Source organism: Perca fluviatilis, chromosome 9, assembly GCF_010015445.1.
Source record: "Perca fluviatilis chromosome 9, GENO_Pfluv_1.0, whole genome shotgun sequence".
Classification (NCBI taxonomy): Eukaryota; Metazoa; Chordata; class Actinopteri; order Perciformes; family Percidae; genus Perca; species Perca fluviatilis.
In genome coordinates this window covers 11,698,866-11,712,602 of record NC_053120.1, presented here as the reverse complement: position 1 = coordinate 11,712,602, position 13,737 = coordinate 11,698,866, and the positions used below count along the sequence as shown (strand labels likewise).

Genomic DNA, 13,737 nt, shown 5'->3' with positions numbered 1-13,737 from the left:
AAAATGTCCTTTGATTTTTTGTAGTAATGACATTGCCATCTTATGCTCTTGGTTCTGTTTCTCACTGGTGATTGGCAGACCAGTATGGGCAATGACAGTACACTTCCTCAGGCGGTAGAGAGAGCTCATGCTTGTCATCCCCTTCTCTGAAATCTTAATTTTACTGTACAATAATGACTCCCAAATCCAACCAACTATGCCATCATAAACAAGGGTGCTTTCACATTTATCATCACTTCTTAGACAGGAAATTATAGGTTATGAAAGTGCATGACTTTGAAGACTTCAACTTTGGGTGCAGACTGCCACAATATACAATCAACCACCTGGTTTAATACCCAAGTGTTCTATGTGACCGGCACTGTTTGGATTTTCTCGAATTTCATAACAAAATCCTTCCTATCAGTAGTTCAACTGGGAATTCCATTTAAGTAGACTACATATGGAGCCCTCCATCAAAAGAATACATAACCATGGAATTGTCCATGTCTTTAGAAATTGTCACAATTGGTGATTTTCTGTCTTGTTTTCGTAGTGTGCAGCCTTTGAGCATTTTTCCTGAGTTCCTGTTTCCTTTGGATTTTTGACCATTGCCTGTTTTTTTGGATTGCCCTTTGCCTGTCATTTTTTGGACACTGTTACCTTTAGTTTTATTAGCGTGCTAATAAATCCACTGAACTTTACTCACCTGAGTCGTACATTTGTGGGTCCATTTTCTGGTGTGCGTGATAGAAATGCAGTATTGCAAAAATATGCACATAACATTACATTTTAGTGTCATTTTATCAAATCTGAATTCATCACATTATAAAAGGCATAAAAAGATATATTCTCTACCCAAGTCCATTAGGAATATGAAGATTTTTTACAATGATGTTTAAACCAGCACCTTTACACAGTTCTATTCCAACAAAATTCTATAAACGATTATGTGCCATTTATGTCTGCAAATTTGTCAGTTTTATCTTAATAATCATCCTTTCCAAGGTTAGGTATCATTCAATTATTTTTGTGGTTATCTTAGTTTTCTTAGCCTTATCCAGTACGTAGTCAATGATGTTGGTAATGCCTAATGAGGCGAATGGGCATATTCCAACTAATAAAAACTAATCTGTTTTTTTTTTTGCTTTACTTGTAGCTTGATTAAGCATATTATCAAGTCTGCATATTATTGAGAATTGTGACATCATTTTTTGACCGAGCATAGACACTGAACTTAAATGAGGCATAGAAACAATTCAGGCAGAGCAGTGCAGCCACACTTGTATTAGCTCATCAGCGTAAGATGTTTGCAATATGCTTTACAATGATGTTTACTCTGCTGATTGCGCCCACGCCACTGCCGTTTGCTGCTGCAGCTCCCTTCACCACCCCAACTTCCTCCTTATCTGGTATTTTGTATAGTTGATTTACCAAAGACTTAATGTTGATGTATGAGTTCATTAAAGGGGATTATGTCTCTGAGCAGAATCCTTGTCACTGCAAAGATTCATCGAAAGTTTGCTCAAACAGCAGAGCCTTTTCCGCCAAATCTAATTGTGTTACCAATTGCTGCAAATGGTTGTTGGCTGTTTATGTCTCCCTGCCTTAGGAGAAGGCCACTCACCTTGGGCCCAGGTGGTCCAGGCTGTCCTGAGCTTCCATGTGGACCGGTGGGACCCTGGATCAGATGCAGACAGAGAGAGAAAGAGCAAAATTAAGTTACTGTGCATTGTTGACAACAGCTTATTATTTAAGGTTAGAAAGTCATAAAACAGCTAAATTCCCAGCAGCAACGTAAACTAAAGAGAGATATAATGAAGGTAATCTTGTAAAAGAAAAATAATGTCTCTAGAATCAGTGAATTCTATAGTTCTATTGCAAACGATATCGCACAATAGGAAGCACATTCTGGCGTGACCAATCACAGAAGCTCCACTATTACCACGTCTGTCAGAGGAAAGACCAATCACCTGAATTCCTTGAACATCACAGGTATGCAATGAATGCACAACCACACATGCAAACGTATGCCTAAAACTAGATACGCACGCACACACACACACACACACACACACACACACACACACACACACACACACACACACACACACACACACACACACACACACACACACACACACACACACACACACACACACACACACACACACACACACACACACACACACACACACACACACAATAAATACACTACATTCCTGCACATCTGTAACCCTGCTGCTTGCAGACCTCGCTTTCTCTGCAAAACAGCCAAGAGCCTGGAAGACGGCTCTCCCTCTATCTTTCTTATTTTCTCACTGTCAGTTTTAATGTCATTAATCTGAGAATGGCTTCTATAAGAGCATGAGATGCATAGAAAATGTAAAGAAAAACAAAGTGAACTCTTTAAGTCATTATTTGGTTGGTAAAGTGTGATGAAGAGAGTCTTAAATGTTAACTTAGGAAACAATTTGTCTTAGGCATGCCTCACAGACAAAATTAACCAACAACTTCTATGGGCATTACTTTGATGTGATATGTATTGGGCCAGTAAATACTCAACAGTTAAAAAAAAAAAGGTTGCAAAACAGCAATACAAAAATGTCCTTCATAAAATACTTGATTACTGTATTAATCACCAACTGAATACTTAAACTGTCTTCCACTTCAGAGATTGTTTAGAATAAAAGTACCTCTGAAGCAAATGTGTCTGTTTCCATGACAAATGCCCACACCAAATGGTATTCCCTGGTTCAAAGTCACAGTCTGATAACGTTAACAATTAGAGGCAGCAAAATAAGTCTGCTGCTGTGCTGAGACAGCAGAGACATAACCACAGTATCGCACACTGCCCTCAGCTTCCCACCGCATAATGATTCCAAGCCTCCCTCTGTCTCCACTTTATGACTTAGCCTATGGGGTTAAGAGTATGTTCTGTATCAGCTATGTGCTTTCCAGGCCTTTTACTAGGACACATGTTTTTCTGTCAGCCACCTCTTTCTGTCTACCAGCCTGTCTTCCTGTCTATCTGCCTTCTAGTCTGCCTGTCGTGCTTTCTGTTAAAATAAAGCAGAAAATAAGGTCGCTTCCCGACCAACTTGAGCTCTGAGTGAAAGAACACAGCCCTCTCATTCATTTGAATGGAGCCAGTCCATTGACACAGCAGGGGTGTCAACGCAGGGGGCTCCAACAAAACAATGTAGGGTCACCTGACAAAAACATTGAACCTGGGTCAACTGTTGCTGCAACGCACGTGACGTCATCTGGCAAAACGCTATGTTGGCCGGTTAAATATATAACGACACAATGCTGGTACATTACTTTAACACTGTTTTTCTACTGTTCACCTTGTGAATGTTGTGCCAAAAGATAAAATGGTTGCTGCTGTGATAACTTTCCAGAGTTGTCAAATCCTGCCTGTGGGTATTACAAAGAATTGTGCAGGGTTCTAGCATCTGTTAAGCCTTTAAACGCTTCGATCTGTTACTCCAACTTCCTGGATCATCTTTCATTGTCTCACTGGTACCTTAAGCACCCACCAATGCAACCCCCTTTGGCTGCTTTTGCTCTGAATGCCCACTATGAGGGGAAAAGAAGCAAAAGGGAAAATGCTACATCTGTATGTTACTTTGAACAGACTATTTACTCCCAGACAACCACCAACACACACACACACACACACACACACACACACACACACACACACACACACACACACACACACACACAACCCTCTCACATAAACATGTACTAACCACATTTTCCCATGTTAATGAGCAACGATTTGCATCATTATTTGGACACTTGAGAGTCATTGGCTGATGTGGTTCAAAAGCAAAACTGTCAATATAATCTAGCATTAGGTTAATTTTATTGCATGTTGTCCACTGCAACACTGACACACTGTAAATATTTACATTGCCTGATTTAAATTAGCCAGAAGATCTTGCTGTGCAGGGTAGAATTTCTACAATGACCAAAAGTGAACTATTTATACAACTTCCCTCAAACACATACCACATTCATTTAGTAAAATGTGTCTTGTTCTGTTTAAAGATGCCTCCAGGGCCTGTGGAATGATTGCAGCATTGCATTATGACAGCCTTGGAAGTTGCATACAGTGTAGTCTCAAGATTAGAGTGGAAATGCAGCCTGTGCCGCCAAAGCTGCTGCTAATGGCAGCTGGAACAGTTTGGTCACTCAACCTTATTGTTCCAAAGGTGCGGACAAGTAAATAATGTCGCCTGCATCCTCAAAGCAAACTATCAAATAGGCATGAGCCTTTACAAAGTAAGGCTTGTTCCTGAGTTTAGTCACGGCAACCGCAAACAATTCTACCAGTGCCTCTTTTCCCGACAGTTGCAGCTGGATTGTGATGGTAAATACAGGCAAAACACATGTGTCTGCTAACTGCCATAAAAAAAGATGAAAGGAAAAAGTCTTCAGTGAATGTGTAAACCCTAACCCTAGTGCTGTTGATAAGCAAGTCCAGTGCCTTAAAGGCCAATAAACCTGACCTTAATCTCTTGATAGTGACTCATTGATCAAACCACAATACTTTCTGTGCTATGGTGGCCCCTGAAGAGTGGCTAGCATCTCAAAAGATGATAATTTAAAAAAAACTTTACTAAAAAACTGCACGTCTTTTCTTCTCGTTTGTTTTCCCTTTATGACCTTCTATAAGATATTTATGTTCATATTATCTCAGATCAGTCTACCAACTAAAATTCTCAGTACAGATGTATAAAGGAGTTTTGTACTGCATTCAAATAGATAAAAGACACCTATCTGTTCATTAAAAAAAACAGCCTCTATTTTGAATTTAACTTCTTCTTAATGGTATGTCACTATCCCATAAAGTGTGATGGTCAAAATGCTCCTCCTCCTGATCAATAGGTAACAATTACTTTACAGCATGCTGCCTGTATACCATCACCTTTGCGCAGGTTACTCACCCGAGGACCTCTTTTTCCTGGAGGACCAGGTAAACCAGCGGGACCAGGAGGACCCTAAATCAGAGAGACAGAGGGACATGGAGATAAAGAAGGGAATGTTGTAGAGAGAGGGGCAGAGAGAGAGAGACAGAGAGAGAGGGAGAGAAGGGGAAAAAAAAGAAAGATAGAGTATGTTAATGGCAAGCGATAACATGCAGTTCACTGTCCAGGCCTCCACAATGATGAGTATGTGCTATATGTATGTAAGATCTATGAAGTTCAAAGACTGGAGCCAAGTGTTTTAAACTAAAAGCTCTATTAGGAATCTCTGAGCAGAAAGGTCGAGTTACATACTCGAGATGAGACTGACACCACCAGCCTTTGGCCAGCCTGTGGGATTAACATATCCCATGGAAAAACGTAGCATGAAACATAGGGAACAACTGCATGTCATGTTCTGATAGATGTAAGATGAAAAACAAAAATCACAAATCAAAGAGTTAAACTCATGCTGAACTGCACCCAGTCCAATGTTTCTTTTAGTGTTTTGCTAGATTGTTTTCTTTTGTTTATAATTTTCAAAGATATATAGTTTTGTAATCTGAACCACACTATCTGAGAATTCTGTAAATATTTGATTCTATTAGGGGCCAATTACCAATAATATTTAATTACCAAACAACCCTAATTACGGCCATCCAACAAATAACAGCCTGTAAAACTTTTCCTTGTACGTTGAACGTTACTAGATGGCTTTAAAGTGGCTGATTGCCAAAGTCTAGTCGGGAGAAATAACTCCCCAAAAAGTAAAGTTTAGATATACTTGGAACCACTTGGCGGAAGACATTTAGCTAGTACGTGAATTGATATGAGTTGTAAATTGAGTGCGAAAAATAAACATTATCTCAGATATCTTTGGGACCAAACAAGGCTGGGGCTCCACTTGATTTGTTGAGTGTCACAGTATTGTGATATTTTGTTTTCATATTGATGAAGGGTGTGAGACAAAATTTCTCATTATCATCATCATTAGTTGCAGGTTTCCAAATGTTTGAAGACCATAGGATATCACTGCAACATGTAAATATTACCTTCGAAGAAGGAAGAAGGTTTTTGTATTGGATACTCCATACGTAACTCATGCTTCTTATTTATTAAAATTGCTGCCAGCATATTTTGTCTGACTAAAAGCTTCTTAAAAATGCACTGGCATGTCAAACTCATCTGCAGTGGAAACAGATATCTTTGTTACTGATTGGCTTGTTCTCCTTAAGGTTATGACAAGAAACAAACAAAGCAAACAGACGGATCATTGAAGACGAAGTCAGCTGAGTTCCCTGAAATATGTTATTATTGCGATAGATTATTTAAAATACACACAATTAAATAAAAGTTGCTCTAAGAAATAGCTAGGTCATCACTTTATTTTGAAAATTGAGAGCACATTTTCGGTCAAGAGAAAAATCATTCACTTGACATGATTTTGGACAGCAAATTCCATTACTGGACAACATTAAGAAGTCAGCAGGAAATCCCCTTCTGGTCAAGGAGGCTATTTATTCTTCAGGCTGTTCTGATGCTCCCCACTGCCATCTCCCCTAAACAAGCAGTCCCATATTTACTATTCTGAATTGTTGCTATAGCAAGAAATTATAATGGGATGCTATGGAGCATCATTATCCCCTGTCAGAGCAATAGATGGGCACAGAGGGAGACATGAATAAAGAAACAGCTGTTTATTCCTCTACACTCCCACACACAGACACATGGAAACTGTGAGAACACCACCGCCCTCGCCACAACAGGGCCTAAGGAAACTGAGGCCATCATGCAGTAAAATCCAAATCTTTCCCAGTGGAGTCAATTCAAGAAGTCAAATTTCTGTAAAGTTGAAGGGTAGAATGAATCATCCTTTGAACTTGTTACGTTATGTGACATTACCTTGAGCTGATTGTTACCCAACCTGCGGTCAAAAAGAAAGCCGCTGCTCCAGGTAGCTTAATAACAGACCATGTAACTGAGACATTGCCAAGAGGGGGAAATGCATTAATGACGTGATGACTGACTTAAGTACACCTTCCACTCTCCTTTGGAAGTATTCATATTTACCTGGAAGCATTGTTATAATCACATACAGTCAAACCTATATATAAAAATATGTCCCATTGATAATTTCACAAACAAACAAAATAAAAAAGGCAAAAAAACGGTTTAACCAGGCTCACGTTTTCCCCCTGCACATTCCGCTGTACTTCTCTAGTTATGTGGCAGCAAAACTGTACTCCCCCTGAGGATGTGAACCAATTTTTTTTCCAAGTTTCAACTAAGATGCAATGACACAGAGTGAGCCACTGAACTTCAGCTGACCCAGCATTCAAAACATGCCTGCATCAAAGTGGTCAGCATAGTCAAAGCATACAAAATAAAAATGTATCAATAAGTTTGCCAAATTGTAAACCACTGGAAAAGGGCCTGTGGCTTAGATTGTATCATGCTCATAATACTGCAGTACAGTGTACTCGGGCTCTGAGACGTGAAGATAAGATGCAACAACTCAGTGCTGGCAAAGCTGTGTCCCACCTTAATACCTGCAGGCACTCAGCTCTGGAAACTGGTAGATGAGTCCAGACATCTTACATCATTTCATACACTCCTAAGTTTAAACAGATCATATAGAAAGTCCCCACACACCTCATTCATGGAAACATACGCAATTCCTGTGAATCTGAGCTATAAAAGCATGTACAGTGGCAAAGCTATCCTGACAGCCAGCTTACATCATGAGGTTGGATGGACAGCTAATTTTTCTTGCCAGGTATACCTCCAACCCTCACATGAGTTATCTTCTCTGACATAAGAGCAAAAGTGGCTGGCAATATTTCAGCAAGGGAATGGTGTGTTATTTTAACAACTTGTAGATACATGAAAAAAGAGTTTGGATGCTTGGATATGCTATCACCTCTAAATCACTACGCCTCCCTGCCAAAATATTTTTTTATTATACAGTATATCCTGGGTGTATGTAACGAAGCCAAATTTTACACAGTATTTTAAGTGTGTCATGGTCATACATTATCTTTGATTGTATTGATATTTCCCACTTGAGCATGTACAGCAATGCACTGACTTGTGTCTCGACTCTTTGGATACTGTTCCATAAACAGTCATAGCGCTTCTTGTCATTCATAAATTCAGTCACTTACCGGAGCACCTCGCTCTCCTTTGGGGCCACGTAAACCATCATCATAGTCATAGAAATAGTCTGGATCCTCATATCCATAATCATATCCTCCCATGTCTACGTCATCATAGCTGCCATCCAGGTCATGCTGTTCTGAGGTGTCCACCTGATTCTCCCGGTACAAAGTGGTGCCGTTGGCTCTCAGATGAGTCTCCAGGGGCTGACGAGTCTGGTGAGGCCCGGAGTGAGGGTCCCTGGAGCTGGCGATGGAATTGTTCCTGAGTCCTTCCTTCACTCGACTTTGCCTGACTAGGGAAACCAGGCCTGGGGTGGCATTTGGAGTCTGTAGGATCCCGGAGCTGCTGTCTTCCTCTGTGCTGTTTTCAGAGTGATCAGTGTCCCTCTGGGGGCTACTGGCTTTTGCCAACACATTTTTGGTAGTGGTGATAGTTGTGCTATGGGCGAGATCCAGAACTGCTCGTCCACTCAAGGTAGCTAAGGTGGGGCTGTCAGGCTGAAGCGAGGATGTGGTGGAGTGGGCCAGGGGATCCAATTTGGAAAGGTGGCTCTGATCCCCCAGATGAGGTTGTGCTGATGGGCTCAGTGTTGAATACTGTGTGACCAAACTGCCTGGGGACACATTGAAAGCTGCTGTGGCTTTTAAGGGGTTATGATGGGTAGCTGCTACTCCAACAAGGGACTTTGTCAAGGGGTTAGAAGGAGGGTCATTTGCCTCAATATCCAAACCGGGGTGTGGCAAAGGCAATCGGTAAGTGTCGGCCAGCCGGCACTGTGTTTTAAGGTAGTTGCAGTAGTGCGCGGCAGCTTGGGCGGAGGGATAGATATCTAGTTGGCAGACTCGACCATTAAAAGGTGCCGCTTTGGAGTTCATCCTCCCCAGAGTGAAGAGTCCCCCAGAATCCCCCAGTGTCTGAGATCTCCCCAGGGTCTGCTCCCGCTGCTGCACCGCCCCACAATCCGCATAGAAGGACACTGAGCGTGCACGAACACCAACAGCAAAAGGGTGCTGGCGCCCATCCTGCCAGTTGTAGGGGAAGTAGATGGAGGCTTTCTCGGCAGTGTAAACCACCACCCTGCGCGGCAGCAGCTGAATGCCAAAACGCAGCCTGTCCCTGCTGTCTTTGACACTAAAAAGAAAAGCATTGTTTGCTCGCCAGGAGCTTAGGCTAACCACAACAGAGAACTCCTCGCCAATCTCAGGCGGGAACAGACTGCCTGCTGGAGCCTCATAGAGGGAGTTTGAGTTGAATAATACCCCATATCCAGAAAGAGGGAGATTCAAAGGTGAGGGAACAGTGGTGTGTGCAGTCGAAGGTAAGCTTGTCCTCTCGTCTGCACTGCTTTGAGCTGTAAGGCCCAGTCGATAGAGGATATCCACTCCTGAAGGACAGAGAAGACAAGTAAGGTTAACATGCCGAGACTGGACCACAAAGCGGGTAGACTATTTGGTTAAATAGTTTGCAAAATAAATACATAAACAGGTCCTGGACTTTTCTTTAAAAAATAGTTTACCCCTGGAAAGAGGGTCTTTTCATAAAACTGGGCTCTCTATGCAGTTGAATGGCACAAACTGAGCACCAAAAAAGTACACCCCATATCTGTAGATAATACTGCAATTCTCACTGTTCACTGATTGGTGATGGTTTAACAAGTGTCAAAAAGGTTTTATTCCTCTTCCATGGCTCCTAATTGTAACTCAAAAAAGATACGCCATTGCAACAAATGTGGGAGATTGCATAATCTGTGGTTGTTCAAGTCAAATGACTGAGAAAAAAAGTCACTGGTCAGTCTCCCCATGATGCTGGTGACCCCTTCCAGTTTTTCTCTTGGAGTAAGTACCAGAAAGGCAGCTGTAGCCCAGATGAGTGGAGGGGACTATAGAGGGATGGGGCCTAACTAGGATACAGGAAGCCAGTCCACACTTTTTGAATAAATCTGCCACCGGAGATTCATGAGAGCAGTTTTCCTCCAAATGGTCCTGTCATTCTTTTCCCATGCCCACAGGTAATTCTTCAAATAAGTTACGTTAAGTCTGCTGACAGTGAGGCACAGCCAGGCCAAAGCACTTAAACATTGTTTGGAGACAGAATATATTCTGTTCAGTTTTGGCTTTGACTAATAGCAATACATATAACTAGGCTGGAAGGCAAGTGTGTCACATATGTCAGTATTGAGCAGTGATAATCCCAGAAATAATATAAAAATGACACTATTAATATGAGAAATGGGAACAAGGGTGTCGGACACATATTGTAATTGTAAATGTGAACTGGATGACACACAAGTCGGTCATTTTAGAAGCCAAGCTGGCCTGTGTGTCTGTATGTGTTTGCATGTGCGAGAGAAAAAGAGGGGGAGATTGGGAAGATATACAGTACATTGTGAGCGAATGTGTGCATCTGTGAGCATGCTGGCTGACTGAGGCAGCAGCGATACGGAAGCTAAGAACGGTGAAGGTTTTAAAAGCCTGTGCGTTTGTGTGCACGTGTGAGTGTGAGTGCATCTAAGTGTTTTGGTGGGGAGATCTCAGGGGCAGTTTGAGGCATTTTCATTGCTAATCCAGATACACTAACTTCCTTTGAAACAACTCCTCTGTATTTGGGGAGCCAACTTTAAAAGAGGGGTTAGTTAATTTGTTATTACTGAGGGGGAACTGAACGCACCAACTCAACCAGTGATCTGCATCGCCAGAGCAAAGCTTTCAACGGCATCATTGTCCTCTATCATTTATTTTACTCGTTAAAAAAGTACTTGAAAGGCTGTCTTCAGTGTTACACTGCTAACAACCGTTAAGACCGCAGGCACTAAAAAAATAAATAAAAAAAACACACATCAAAGCTACAACAAGCCTATTTCAGATGAGTTGCACGTGTACAAACTTTTGACCTTTCACCTTTGTCAGGAGTACTACCAATAACTTCTGAAATTCTGAAATGTCGACAGCAGAAATGTTTGAACAAGCTACCAGATGGTGACTTTGTATAAAGGAACGGCTGTATAAGAAAGCAGCTGGAATTAAAGCATATTATTAGACACATAAAACATATCTTAAAGTTGTCAACGTTTTAAAGAAAAACTAGTAGCCATCTTGTGTAACATAGGTTTCAAAGAAGGCTGATAAGGACCTGATGTCATCAAACTAGCCATACATGTCTTAAATCTTCAGCTGAGAGTACTGTTAGATGCAGATATTTACCTTATTTCATGAATTGGCCAGACGCCTGATTAACAGTCAATACCGTTACTTTGTCACTTTCAAATGCAATGTATTACTCTAAGCTAGAACAACACAATCTAAAAAAAGTTTAGTCAACTTATACTTAATACGTTTTCTGTTATGAGATTGGTGCTTATTTTTAGGCAGTACCCTGCATTTAGGTATCAGAATCGTTATCCTGAGAGAAAAGTGGGATCAGTACATACCAGTGTTGTAGTCGAGACCACCTAAACCAAGAGACCAAGAGACCAAGAGAGCGAGCGAGACCGAGACAAGACCAAGACTTTGAGGGGTTGAGGCCGAGACAAGACCAAGACCAGACCAAACAACTGAAACTTACAGTGTATATACAAAACTAGCTAATATGTGTAACTAATAGTCGCTAAATCCCTTTGGGTGGTGGGGAGCGGGGGTTAACAGTAACACATTTCAAACTAGACATGAGTCAAGTTATTGGTTGCATTTGAGGCAGGAAGTTTGACATCCAATCACAGTAATGATGTTAACACATAAATCCGACGATACACAGGCAATTTAGTGATATCCCGGAAGTTGTGGTCTTGAAATAAAATCCAGAGTCCTCTTCATCCGAGACCGAGATAAGACCGAGTAAAAATGTGGTCTATTCTGAGACAAGACCAAGACCTTCAAAAAGGGGTCTTGAGACCGAGCTCAAGACCAAGACCGGTCTCGAGTACTACAACACTGGTACAGCATTGGAAAAAAAGACACTTACAGTAAAACCAACACCTACAATCTAGGTTTATTTCAAACCTTTTCAAACCACATTGGATAACTAAAAATGCAATTGTATATCAAGCATAAACCAGGCTGTTATTACTACTTCTGAAATTACCACATTTTGGAAATATCAGGTTTTCTCAAAAGTAGTTGTATGTGGCCTATATTGTGTGTGGATGTTTCTACAGGTATGGGTTTCTAGATCTGAGAAAAAGAAGTTGTGGCATTTATCTGTATGACTGCTGAAGCAGGTGAAGGATCTGTAAGTTTTCATGTTTTAATAACTTTATTAACTTATTTAACTTTAAAGAGTAAGTGTATAGCAACTGCAGACGTTCCAAGTCTCTAAATTGTATATTGGAAATCACAGTAATGCATTTTGAAGCAAGGGTATAGTATAGTAATGTAGTAGTATATGTGCCTCTCCAACACTTACGAGATAAGTACAGCTAGTAGGGGAATAAGTGAGTCCACTTGTGTTGTTTCTGTTATAGATGTGTTCAACATTGAAAATAAAAGCATTATTTTCTGTTTCAGTGCTTTGGAGGGAGGTAGGGAAAGAGAGGGAGAGAGAGAAAGTGTGATAATGGAAATAAGACATACGGTTCATCGTATGGATGTTGTTTTGCAGGATATAAAGTCCTGCAGCCCAGGTAGGGAGACTATCTACGGATGATCTAAGCACGCATTTAGATGTCCTTGACATTCTTAGCCTGAGGTAAAGTCAGCTCAGATTCCAATTAACCTGTCTCATATGTGAAGCTGCTCTATAACTCTGTGTGCATTCCTCCCCCCCCTCCATATGATGGATTGATCCTGCTCCTGGGATCATCAACTAGATGTGTGGGGAGAAGACAATGCTAGATGGAATAAGGGGAGGGACCCTTGAGGCAGTTCTTTTTCCTCTGTGCAAAAGGCAGTAGACAATGCACATACAATACAGTGCAGATATGTGAACAAATATGTGAGGATTCATCATGAGGTCAAGCTTAAGTTAGGTGGGTTTTTTTTGTTTTTTTTTAACCTTTATTTAACCAGGAAAAGCCCCATTGAGTTACAGTAACTCCTGACCAACACTGACAGCAAAAAGTTTCAAAATACATAAAAGACAGCAGAAAGGTTACATACTACACCACAAATCTCTACCCTTAACTTAAGCTAATACAGACATACAACTTAAAGGCCACCTAGTTAAAAGCAATTACAATGTTCAAAGGTTTTTAAACATATTGAATGGTGGAAGTGATTCTAGATTTAAGGGGTTTTGGAGTTCATTCCAGACATTTGGTGCATATGATGAGAAAGCTGTTTTACCAAGTTCTGTTCTTGTTGATGGAATAATTAATAGTATTTTTTTGACGACCTTGTCCTGTTCACACACTATGTGGTATTTCTGGCAGTGGCCCAGTGATACACCACTCAAAAAACAATAAAACCTCTCAACAAATTCACAAAATGCAACCTGCTGATTCAAACTTATCCAAGTTTTCTTTACATTCTTTTGACAGCATTCCTTCTTGCTGAGTGAAGGCAAGTTCTATCAAGGAAGTAGTCATGCATTGCTAGACCTATCTCAACAGCGCTGTGTCAGCACCAGAGTATGATGTTGCTACACTGCTTATCTATTCTGGGATAGGGGAAAAACTTGTTGGCTTGTTTGT

General features: G+C 41.0%; 1 protein-coding gene across 1 annotated transcript in view; it reads right to left on the bottom strand.

The window, feature by feature from the left end:
- Positions 1 to 13,737, bottom strand: part of LOC120565976 (collagen alpha-1(XXIV) chain) — a 102,572-nt gene that overhangs the window by 74,331 nt on the left and 14,504 nt on the right. Inside the window, exons 4-6 of the mRNA XM_039812141.1 lie at positions 8,120 to 9,498; positions 4,938 to 4,991; positions 1,607 to 1,660 (exon numbers count right to left, since the gene is read on the bottom strand). Of these exons, the coding sequence (XP_039668075.1) occupies positions 1,607 to 1,660; positions 4,938 to 4,991; positions 8,120 to 9,498 (1,487 nt within the window). The remainder of the gene's footprint in view (positions 1 to 1,606; positions 1,661 to 4,937; positions 4,992 to 8,119; positions 9,499 to 13,737) is intronic.